The sequence below is a fragment of the Ornithorhynchus anatinus genome, chromosome 21 (assembly GCF_004115215.2).
Source record: "Ornithorhynchus anatinus isolate Pmale09 chromosome 21, mOrnAna1.pri.v4, whole genome shotgun sequence".
NCBI classification, from domain to species: Eukaryota; Metazoa; Chordata; class Mammalia; order Monotremata; family Ornithorhynchidae; genus Ornithorhynchus; species Ornithorhynchus anatinus.
Window position 1 is genome coordinate 21,042,701 of NC_041748.1, and position 12,061 is coordinate 21,054,761.

The 12,061-nt window shown below is 54.4% G+C and overlaps 1 protein-coding gene across 4 annotated transcripts in view; it reads right to left on the reverse strand.

Moving 5' to 3' along the window:
* Positions 1-1,104: 1,104 nt before the first annotated feature.
* Positions 1,105-12,061, reverse strand: part of KIAA1671 (KIAA1671 ortholog) — a 96,242-nt gene continuing 85,285 nt past the window's right edge. For all 4 annotated transcript variants that reach the window (XM_007665515.4, XM_029048820.2, XM_039915137.1 and 1 more), the window contains 6 exons: positions 10,164-10,425; positions 9,063-9,237; positions 7,118-7,251; positions 4,568-4,710; positions 3,963-4,045; positions 1,105-3,599 (listed from right to left, as the gene is read on the reverse strand). In XM_007665515.4, the coding sequence (XP_007663705.2) occupies positions 3,967-4,045; positions 4,568-4,710; positions 7,118-7,251; positions 9,063-9,237; positions 10,164-10,425 (793 nt within the window). In that variant the 3' untranslated portion in view covers positions 1,105-3,599; positions 3,963-3,966. The remainder of the gene's footprint in view (positions 3,600-3,962; positions 4,046-4,567; positions 4,711-7,117; positions 7,252-9,062; positions 9,238-10,163; positions 10,426-12,061) is intronic.

Consider the following 12,061-nt stretch of genomic DNA (forward strand, 5'->3'; position numbering starts at 1 on the left):
TTCACGCTCCTCCTGCTGTCCGTAAAAGGGAGCCGGAAGAGTGGGAAGAGTGGGAAGAGCGTGGTGCCACTAATAATAATGATAATTAATCATTATGGTACTTGTTAAGCACTTACGTGCCAAGCACCGTTCTAAGCGCTGGGGTAGAGGGAAATTAATCAGGTTAGACCTAGTCCAAGTCCCACATGGAGGTCATACTCTTTTCAGTTGAGGTAACTGAGGCCCAGAGAAGTGAAGTGACTTGCCCAAGGCCACACAGCAAACAAGTAGCAGAGGCGGGATTAGAACCTATGCCCTTCTGACTCCCAGGCCCGGGCTCCATCTACTACGCCATCCTCCTTCCCTGGGGTTCATCGGGTTGGACGCAGTCCCTGTTCCACAGGAGGCTCTAACGACTGGGGATTCTGTCAGTCGATCGTATTTACTGGGTGCTTACAGTGTGCAGAGCACTGTACTAAGCACCTGGGAGAACACGACAGAACAATATAACCAACACATTCCCTGCCCACAACAGGCTTAGAGTGCAGAAGGGGGAAAACTTCCTCAAAGACCAATGCCTCGATTTCAAAACCGGGATCGGGCTATCGACCCTGGAGGAAAGGAAAAAACGCCACCTCGAACGAACGACGACGCTTGAGTGGTTCAATTGAGGAGGAACCTTTTTCCTCTCACAATTTGAAGAATTCGAGAAGTCACCTGACACTGAAGCAAGATTCTGCTCGAGGCACTTCTTGTCACTCTGGCCCGGGCAAGTTGAAAGAACTGGCCCTGTGGCTAACGCAGATGGAATAGCCAGCTAAACTCCGGGTCCTTCCTCCAAGCCGAAACGGCTAACCCTTTCACCGGGTTCTGCGGGACAGAAACAAGGCAGAGGACGTGGGGGGGGGGGGGGGGCGCGGGCAGTTGACAGGGAGAGCAGAGCGAAAAGACTAAGGTGGCCTAGTGGCTAGAGCTCGGGCCTGGGAGTCAGAAGGACCTGGGTTCTAATCTCGGCTCCGCCGCCTGCCTGCTCTACGGCCTTGGGCAGATGTCACCGCCCCCACGGTCCTCAGGAGGCGATGGCAAACGGGACCCAGACCGGGGATAAACAGGAGGCCGATTCTCTTTGGTTCTAAAGATTTCCTTTTTAATTAGACATTGTAAAACATTGTTCATTACTGGCGAAATACTGTGCGCTCATTTTCAGTGCATGCTGCACCCCCTTCCGGAACCCAAAAGGGTCTCGCGTGTCTTCCCAACGACCTCGAGGCCCACGGACGCCCGGGGAGGGGAAAGGGGGCGGAGTCGGTCTCCTCACCGCTCCACGCGGCGGAGGACGCCTGATCCTGGAGGGATTCAGGAAAGGCTCCGATTCCAAACCCCTCGGAAGCGGTCGAGGGAGACGAGGCCCGCTCGAGGAATCACTGAGATCGTTTACAAAGCTTCAGAGAACTCAAAGTAACACACACACACACACGTACACACACGCTCACACACACTCACACACAATCACCACCAAGGAATTTAAATCCTCCCCCGCCCCCCGACGCACAGCCCGGATGCCTCGAAGTCCGTGCTCTAGGTCCGCAGACGGTTCCACGTGCGGTTTTCTCTCCGTAAATATCAGTCCAGGTTGGGGTCGCTGGCCACGTGGGCGGAGACGATGTCCACCTTCTGGGGACCAGCGGGGAAATGCACGGACGTCTCGGGAGACGCTCCGATGGGATGGACTGGCGACCCTAATAACCCCAGGCGGAATGCCAGAAGTCCCCAGATCGGATTCTAATCGGCTGGCGGGGCCTCTCTGGAAATGCGGGTGCCCGCGTCTTCCCCCCGGCTGTAGCCCGTCCCCCGGGATTCTATCCCGGTACTCTCGGCCCGGGAGAGATGGCTGTCCCCGTTTCCCTGGAGACCCGACTGGCTGGTGCTCCCACGAGAGGCTGAGAAGGCGTCGCTCCAACATCTGGAGGCAGAAGGGATTCCCCAATTCTGGAAGGTGCTGGTAGAGAGTGGCGGAGCAGGTCTCCCCGCCCCTTTCCATGACTCCTCTCGGGAAGACGGTCGTTGCGATGAGCCCTTTCCCCGACCCGGCTACCGGGGACATTGACTGGATTCTTCTTCCCGACCGGGTTGGCCCCGGGATGCGGGCGCGCGGAGGGTAGCTGGGAGCTGGGCGGCCAGAGAGGCGGGTAGTCCCTCTGGTGAGCCGGAGGCGGTGAAGGAATCAAACTGGGACTGGGGCGTCGGCTCGCGGGTGGCCGGATCTCATCGGGACGGGGTCGGACGGAGGCCAGAAGGGGGACGGGCAGAAGGTGGGGGATGGCGGTCGGGGTCTCCGGCGTCCCTGGAGGATGCTGGGAGTGCACGGCTCGGGGGTCCCGGGCCCGAGGCTCCGTACTGCTTCCCTGGTCTCGGCAGCCGTCGGCCTCTCGGACGCCGATCCCTCGCGATCGCCGGATGGCCGTTCCGGAAGAACACTTACTGAGACGCGGGGGCGGGTGCACTGATCGGCAAGCGGAAAGCAGGGCCCGGGTCTCTGTCAAAACACAGCGGACGCCACCCCGCCACGACCCCAGAGGCAGGGGCTGGGCCGCTTCGGCTCCCGCCGGTCTGTGTTTTCCGTGACGCGTCCGTTCCTCTCTCGCGTCCCGGTCGGCCGGCCGGCCCGACAAATCAGAATAAAAAATAAAATGAGCTCATCGGACACTGACGAGCGCAAGCCCCCAAAACGGGAGGGCGGCGGAAGGGCAACCTGAGACACGAACAAAATAGCCAACCCGCTCCACGTGGCGCTGCGGCCCCTTCCTCTGACATAAAAATAGATATGTATATCTAGTTTTAAAGAGATTCGATTGGAATTATTGCTTTTTATCCCCCGTGAAAAAAGAAGGAAAAAAAGGCTACTGAAGCATCGATACTACACGCCGACGATGCGTACAACCCGACCGAAGAAACAAAAACTGTCGTTTGTTCATTTTACAATTCCGTGCGCTGGGCTCGCGGGTTTAGTCACCGGGGGCCCCGTCCCTGAAAGACGGGCCACACCGACCTACGGAATCCCGGTTCCTTCCCGGCCGGCTCACGGTAATACTTTTTGCTCTCTAATCGGCTTTTCTTCTCAGAGAGTTGCCGTTGCCATAAAGGAACCGGGCTAGGGGATGAGAGGAACGAAATCTCGCCCGATTCAGCTCGTTCCAGAACTCACTGAGTCGAGGGGAGACGTCCCCTCAGAGAACGTTCCCAGGCGCCGAAGAGCTCGCCAACCAAGGCGTTCCTCGGAGCGTCTCCCCCGGCCCCCCTCACGTCATCCCCAGTCAGGGAGACGTTGGACGGGATGGGCCGGAGGGCTCGATCGGACCCACCCCCCGCCGCCGGCCCTCGCCTCGGGTGGTCCCGAAAGGCTCCCCCAGTCGGTGTCCAACCGAGTTTCTCCCCGGGGTCCGATCCTTCGGCCGCTTCTGCCGGTGGAGGGGGGCGGGGGGAAGGGGCCGCACCGCCCACCCGCGGGGAGGTGGGAAGCGAGCGGGAACGGCCCGACTTCCGGTTCGGGTGGAGTTAAGGCTTCTGTTCGACTTCTAGATCGTGGTCTGCCCGGAAAGGATAGCGGTCCGTCCGCGATGCTGGAAAGGATGGACGCATTCTTTCAGGTCTCAAGGGACACGGACAAGGGGGGACGAGACGCTCAGCCTAAACCGCTTCTCCCGCCTCCCCACGCCTCCCACAAAAAAGGGGAACCCCCATTCTCTCAGCAGGCCCTCCCTCCCTTCCTGACATATTGTCCCGAAATCCTATATTTCTGCTGTCATGTTTTAAGATCGTCTCTCCGTGGGCAGGAAATGTGTCATTTATTGTTACTGTATACTCTCCCAAGTGCTTAGTACAGTGCTTTGCACACAGCACTCAATAAATACTACCGAACGAATGAAGGAATGCAGACACACTACCGATTGGCTGCCTGAACAACTGATTTAGCTGGACGGTACCTTTTCAAGCTTGATTCTCATACTGGCTCTGCCTCTTCTTTGATTTCAGCTCTTTTAGCCACTGGGGAGATGAGTCTTGCGAACTAGAAAAACAAAGCCATTTTTTAAACTCTTTTTATGGTACCTATTAAGTGCTTTCTATTTGCCGGGCTGGGGTAGATACAAGATGGTTCGATTGGCCACAGTCCCTGTCCCACATGGGGCTCACGGTTTTCTTCCTTAATTTTTAGATGAGGGAACTGAGGGCCAGAGAAGAGAAGTGACTCGCCCAAGGTCGCCCAACGGACAAGCGGCAGAGCAGAGATTAGAACCCAGGTCCTTCTGGCTCCTAGATCTGGGCTCCGACTGCTGGGCCGTGCTGCTTCTTACTTAAAACCAAAGAGATTATTAGTCCCACTTGACGCGTGGCTCTTAGTGGGAGATCACAAGGCTAATCTGCCCCTGCGAGAACTTGGGTTCAGGGAGGAAATCCAGTGACCGGCAGAGTGCCCGACACTTAGTAAGCGCTTAACAGATACCTCAGAAGTAAATAAATGAATAAATAAAATAAGAAGAAAAAAAGAAGGAAAATGAGAAAATGATAACGATGTCCCGGTCTCCCTCACCCGTCCTCCTTCACTCCACCAGGGGGCAGGACTCTACTGCCGAGATTCCCGGCATGGAACGGCGACTTGGGAGACTTTGACCACTTCTTCGAACTCGTGGCTTCGGCGGGGACGTCTTCCTCTTGTCTCTTCCGGAGCTGAGCCTGAAAAGAAGAGGGGACAGCCGGCTCTTCCTCTTTTCCTTGACCACGCATACCTTCGCCGATCCGATGGGACGTTGGGCTATTCTCTGCGATGACTGGTTTATGCCTATCCCCCCACAGGTGAGGTTTAAGTTCCTTGGGTCACTCGCTTGTTTTGGACTTTCCCAGAAAGTGCCCAATAAACATTATTACCATTCTAGACTCTAAGTCCATTTATTGATGCTATAGATGCCTGTTTACTTGTTTTGATGTCTGGCAGGGATTCTCTCTTGATTGCTGAATTGTACTTTCCGAGCGCTTAGTACAGTGCTCTGTACACAGTAAGCGCTCAATAAATACTATTAAATGAATGAATGTGGGCGGGAACTGTGTCTGTTTATTGTTGTATGGTACCATCCCAAGCGCTTAGTAGAGTGCTCTACACTCAGTAAGCGCTGAATAAATATGACTGAATGAAACATGGTCGAATACGACGACTGCGTCTCACCAGATCTGGATACCTTCTGAGAGAAACTCTTAATATTGTTAGATTGTCCTCTCCCAAGCGCCTAGTACAGTGTTCTGCACACAGTGACCACTCAAGAGATAGGATTCATTGATGAATGAAACCATGGCCCGTTTTTACTTCACTCGAATGGAAAACTCATTCGACATGATCTGCCCAGAAGTGATTGCAGTGCTTTCCTCCCCATTCCAGGCCGTACGCTCCTTGAGGGCGAGGACTGGGCCTACTGATTACCATATTCTCTTAAGTTCTCGGAGTGCACTCCACGGGCTTGCCATCGACGGATCTGTGAAACCTTTCCTGCGTTCCAGTGACTGATTTTTTGGCAGCCAAACGGACACGGTGAGAGGAAGCGGCACGTTCGCTGACTGGGAGACACGTCCTTGGTCTCGAGGGTGGCGAAACCAATGGCTCAACAGCCGGGGCCACAATCTTGGATTGGGCTATTCTTCCCCACTAGTCAACAAGCCTCGTTCCGCCCGTGTCTGAGTAGAGCCTGGAGGGTGGCTGGCTCCAGGGTCAATCTTTGGTCTTTACTGAGTGCTTTTACTGTGTGCCTGGCACTGTACTAAGCCCTTGGGAGAGTCTGACAGAACAGAAAGGGCAGAAACGTTCCTGCTCACAGCGTGCTGACGGTCTAGGGCATCCCTGGGGCAATTTCGACCCCGCAGGAGGAAGTGCTTCTGGGGACACTGAGCCATCCTGGAGACCGTGTCAAAGGAGGTCATCTTCCCGTCTTGGCCACACTCAACATCGTCCGGCAAAAATGGGCAACTTTAGGCTCTGAAGTTCCAGGTCAACTAGGGGACACGAGCCATGATATCGGAGCCAGGACCAAGGACTGGACAGTGCTGATCATCATCACAACTGGGATAAATCAGTGTGGAATCTGTTAAGTGCTTACTCTATGCGAAGCACTACGCTAAGCACTCTAATCAGTAGGCACTCAGAAGCCAACTGAGCAATCCATCAGTGACTTTGAGCAACTCAGTTAACTTCTCTGTGCCTCAGTTATCTCATCTATAAAATGGGGATTAAGACTGTGAGCCCCATGTGGGACAACCTGATAACCTTGTATCTACCTCAGTGCTTAGAACAGTGCTTGGCACATAGTAAGCGCTTAACAGATACCATTATTATTATTATTTGTTGAGCACTTGCTGTGCACAGAGCGCTTCTCTGAGCGCTTGGGAGAGTACGTTGGCGTTAGCGGATACGATCCCTGCTTTCAAGGAGCTTACAATTGACGGGGAGAGGAAGGGGAAGGCAGACCGAAGATAAATTACGGGAAGGAAGAGACAGTAAATTGACATGGACCCAAACGTGCTACGGGGGAGCCAGCCTGTGTCCCCAGGTGAAGTGAACGGGTGTTAGGGATGTGAGAGAAAAAGTGTGGGGAGAAGAAGAAAAACTGTTCCTTTGAACTCTTGAAGATTTATGGTTCAGTATCATATCAAATTTGAATTTTTAATGGTGTTTTATGGAAATTTTAGATAGCAGTGAGGTCCTTTGATCAATAAAAAGCAGTGTTACCATAAACTAAAGTTTATAAAATACAGTGGGATTTATACAGAAGCTCTAATCTACAATTGCATAGCCTCTGCCCTTTTAACTATATATATAAAAGAAAACACACAGGGAAGGCCTACTGGAGGAGGTGGGCTCTCAGGAGGCCTTTGGAGATGAGGAGGGTGCTGGTCACCAGATGTGAAGGGGGTCGGAGCACCAGAAAGGAGGGAGGGTGAGCAAGAGGCCGGGTGGGCGACTACTATGAGTGCTGCCGGGGCAGAAGGCCTGCGACCAGTCGTCGAGGATGGAGGGCAGGAGTGGGGAGGAGGAGAAGCCGGGGCCCCTCGCGTGCTAAAGGGCCCGGCCGGGATCCGGATCACGGGCCTCACGCACCTTCAGCACGGACGGGTCCATGCCCGGAAACGCGGGCCGCCGGGGGGCGGGGCCTCCTGGGACTCTCTCCGACCGGGGACTCGCTTCCTCATCGCCGCCGTCGCCGTCTTCCCTCGGGGCCGGCGACTTCTCCTCTGGACACAAAGCAGAAAGACGCGATGGGGCACGTTTCTTCCCAGAATCCTTTAAGGTCCCGGAGGGGTAAAGATGTGTGGGTTTGTGTGTGCGTGTATTGAGGGCGGGGGATATGAACTGAGCTACGGCAGAGAATGGGGTGCCGTACTTTGCGCTTGGGAGAGGTTGGAGAAACCTCCCCCAGAGCGAGGACCTAAAGAAGGAGGGAGTCTTTTCTGAAAGCACTTATTACAGTGCTTTGCACACAGTAAGCACTCAAATACAACTGAATGAATGATAGCCCCCCAACTCGGTCTCAGCTTGTTTCAACCACACCAATGTACACCCTCATGGCTTTGGCTGGCAGCAAGCGTGGTCTTGTGTGGCTAAAGCCTGAGCCCGGGCATCAGAAGGACCTGGGTTCTCAACCCGGCTCCCCCTCATGCCTGCCGTGTGACCTTGGGTGAGTTACTTCACTTTTCCGGGCCTCGGTTACTTCCTCTGCAAAATGGGGATAAAGACTGTGTACCTCATGAGGGACACAGACTGTGTCCAACCTGATTAGCTTGTATCTACTCTAGCGCTTAGTACAGTGACTGGTAAGCACTTAACAAGCACCACTGAAAAAAATATAGAAATGGAACTGGCTGAGAGTCCCTGGGTGCCATGCTCCGCTAAGCGCTGGGAAATGAGAGCACAGGAGAAACTCCTCGCCACAAGCTGCTTCCTCTCTCACGGTGGCAGATCCGTGGATGGGGCTGGAGAAGCAGTGTGGCCTAGTGGCTACAGCCCGCGCCCGGGAGTCAGAAAGACCTGGCTTCTAACCCCGGCTCTGCCACTTGTCTGCTGTGTGACCTTGGACAAGTCACTTCATCTTTCTGGGGCCTCAGTTACCTCATCTGGGAAAGAGAGATTAAGACTTGTGTGGGATAGGGACTGTGTCCAACCTGAATACAGAGTATCTACCCCGGACCTTGGCCTGGCACATAATAAGCGTTTAACAAATACCATTTCAAGAGCAGAGGTGCCTCGGCTGCTACCCGACCCAACGTTTCTCCAGGTGGCTCAGCTCCAGCGGAAAGGGCATGGGACTGGAAATCGGGTGACCTGGGTTCTAGTCCTGATATCGGCACAGGGCTACACAGGCATACACAGATACCACATGGATTTACACCAGGCATATGCAGATACCACATGTATATATAAACCAGACATATAATAATAATAATAATGATTGTGGTATTTAAATGCTTACTATGAGCCAGGCACTGTACTAAGTGTTGGGGTGTATATAAGGTAGGGAATGTGTCTGTTTATTGTTGTATTGTCCCCCCCCAAGCGCTTAGTACGGTGCTCTGCACAGAGTAGACGCTCAATCAATACAACTGAATGAATGAATACAAGGTAAATGGATTGGACGTAGTCCCTGTCCCACGGAGGGCTTGCAAGTCTTTATCTCCATTTTACAGATGGGGGGAACTGAGGTCCAGAGAAGTGAAGTGACTTGCCCAAGGTCAGATTCCATATGAACATACCCATCAGACGTATGCAGATTCCATATATATACACGCACCAGGCATATGCAGATACCACACAGACATGCACCAGACATATGTAGATACCAGATGCAATATACCAGGCATCTGCAGATATGACATGTACATACACCAGGCATATGCAGATACCACACAGACACACACCCAGCGTACACAGGTTCCACACGAAAACCCACACCACAGATACCAATTGCATGTACACCACAGATGTACAGAAACCCCCACCCTGCGTATCCCCCAGGCAACAATCCCGCATGGCAGGAGGGTCTCCGTACCTGTGGAATCCCTGAACATCCAGGAGCTTCCGTTCTCCTCGGGCAGGGGCGTCCCGTCCGCGGCCTCGGGGGTCCGGGCCCCACGGCACGAGTGGGAGGTGGGCGCTCGCCGCCGACTCCTCTTGCTCAGCTGGACTCGCGTCTTCAGGGCGCTGGAATCCAGGACGGACGTGCGCTGCGGGGAGAGGAAACGGCCGCGTCACCGGCCGGGCTCGCGGCCGCACGCGCGGCGACACGACCTCGTCACTCGCTCGGTCGATCGTGTCTGTGGAGCGCTGGCTGTGTGCCGAGCACTGGACTGAGCGCTCGGGAGAGGACGAGAGAACAGGAGAAAGGGACACGCTCCCCGCCCACAATGAGCTGACAGTCTAGAGGAAGCGTGAAACCCGTCGGCCCCGCTGAGGCGGCCGATGGGTCCTTCAGGAGGAGGGTTGAGAGGAGTGGCCTAGCGGCTAGATCCCGGGCCTGCGAGTTGGCAATGACTCTCCCCCCCTTCAAAGCCTTATTGAAGGCCCATCTCCTCCGAGAAGCCTTCCCCGACTAAGCCCTCCTTTCCTCTTCTCCCACTCCTTTCTGCGTCGCCCCGACTTGCACCTTAATTCATCCCCCGTCTCAGCCCCACACCACTTATGTCCATACCCGTCATTTCTTGATTTCTCCTCATGTCCCTCTCCCCCTCGAGACTGTAAGCTCGTGGTGGGCGGGGAATGCGTCTACCAACTCTGTCATATAGTCCTCTCCCTGGTGCTTAGTACAGTGCTCTGCATACACTAAGCGCTCAATAAATACGACTGACGAATGAATGAATCTCTGCTACAACTATCACTACTCTCTATTGTCACCACTACCGCTAAAAAACCCACTATCGTCACCGTCACTACCCACCGCCACGACCGCTGCTATCTCTACCCCTCTACAACTGTCAGCCCTGCCCCCACCACGCCCACGATCATCGCCGCCCCCGACACTATTATTGATACCACCCCTCCTGCCAATATGCCCACCACTCATTCCGAATCTCTCCGGGAGCCGCCGCGGGGCTCGGAGAACAGCGAACGCACCGAGCGCCAGGGAGGGCCGACCCCGCGGAGGGTGACTTACGTCGATGAAGGAGAAATCGTCGCTCTTCCCGTCTGGGTCGGGCAGGGCGGGCAGCGACGCCTCGGTGCCGTCGGTGGAATCCAAGTCCGTGCTGGAGCGGTCCAGGCTGATGCTCCTCTGGTCCCTGGAGGAGTCGCCGCCGATCTGGGCGGCCCCGGAGGTCGGCTCCGTCTGAGACGAGAGAGAAGGCGGCCGGACGCCCGGCTGCTGCTTCCGCGCTGAGCTGACGGTGCTGTCGGACGACGGGGACTCCGCGGTGAAGCTGTGAAACGGAGAGAGATGAGGGTCGCCGGGGCGGTGCCCAGCTTGGTGATTTTCCCTCGCTCCTCGGGGCTGACCCCGGCCATGAGACCATTCACCAAGCCGTTGTGAAACTATGAAGGAAGAATACAAAACCCAGCGACAGCGAGGCCTGGTGGCTAGAGCCCGGGCCTGGGAGTCAGAAGGACCTGGGTTCTAACCCCAGCTGTGCCACTTGTCTGTGTGTGACGGGCTGTTCACAAAGGGGAGGCCATAAACTCCAAATATCCTACGAAGGGCAGCTGAAGACCGCCACAAAGGGGAGATCATAAACTCCAAATGTTCTAGGGAGGGTGGTCTGAAGATCATCCTAAAAAACTTGTCCCTACTCTCCCTCCAACGCAGACTCAACTCCCCAAAGTTGCTAAAGTCAGAGAGATTGGGAAATCATCTACATCCATGATCAGTGCAGCACTTAGCACGGTGAAGCAGTGTGGCTTAGTGGGTAGAGCACGGGCCCGGAAGTCAGAAAGACCTGGGTTCTAATCCTGGTTCTGCCACATGTCTGCTGTCTGATTTTGGGCAAGTCACTTCACTTCTCTGGGCCTAAGTGACCTCATTTTAAATGGGGATTAAGAGTGTGAGCCCCAAGTGGGCAGGGACTGCGTCCAATCTGATTACCTTGTAATAATAATAATAATAATAATAATAATAATGGTTTTGTTAAGCACTTACTATGTGCCAGGCACTGTACTAAGCGCTGGGGTAGATACAAGCTAATCGGGTTGGACACAGTCTCTGTCCCAAATGGGATTCACAGTTTTAATCCCCATTTCACACACGAGAGAACTGAGGCCAAGAGAAGTGACTCGACCAAGGTCACATGGCAGACACGTGGCGGAGCCGGGATTAGAATCCATGACCTTCTGGCATCCAGGTCCGTGCTCTATCCCCTATGCCATGCTGCTTCTTGTAACTACCTCAGCACTTAGAACAGTGCTTGGCAGAGAGAAGCAGGGTGACTCAGTGGAAAGAACCCGGGCTTGGGAGTCAGAGTGTCAGCTGTGTGACTTTGGGCAAGTCACTTATCTTCTCTGTGCCTGAGTTATCTCTCTGTAAAATGGGGATTAAAAACTGTGAGCCCCACATGGGACAACCTGATCACCTTGTATCCCCCCCCCCAGGGGCTTAGAACATTGCTTTGCACATAGGAAGTGCTTAACAAACACCACCATTATTATTAGTAAGCACTTAATAAATGCCATTATTATTATTAAATCCCTCGTTCAGCTCTGTTTCCCAGCAGAGAGTCCAAGAGAAAAGCAAAATGTGGTTTCTGAGCAGTGGGTGGCACTAGAGGCCGTGGGAAGAACTTTTTTGGGTCGGGGATGGAATGCCCAGTTCTGGAGCTTCCTTTGATTTCAAGAAAACAACAGACGGCACAAGAGCAAGGAGATAAAAAAAGCACCCAATGTCCCACGGCCCAGGTTTTCCTATCCCAGTAGCGAGGGCAGTGCCAGGGCACCCTGGGATCGGAAATGGATGAGACGCCCGAGTTTCTGCTCCGTACCCCCCAACCCAGGCCCTACTAAAGTGGCCTTACAATCTCGCTTCTTCTCTCCTTCCTTCTTTCTGCGTCAAGCCCGGGTGCACATTTT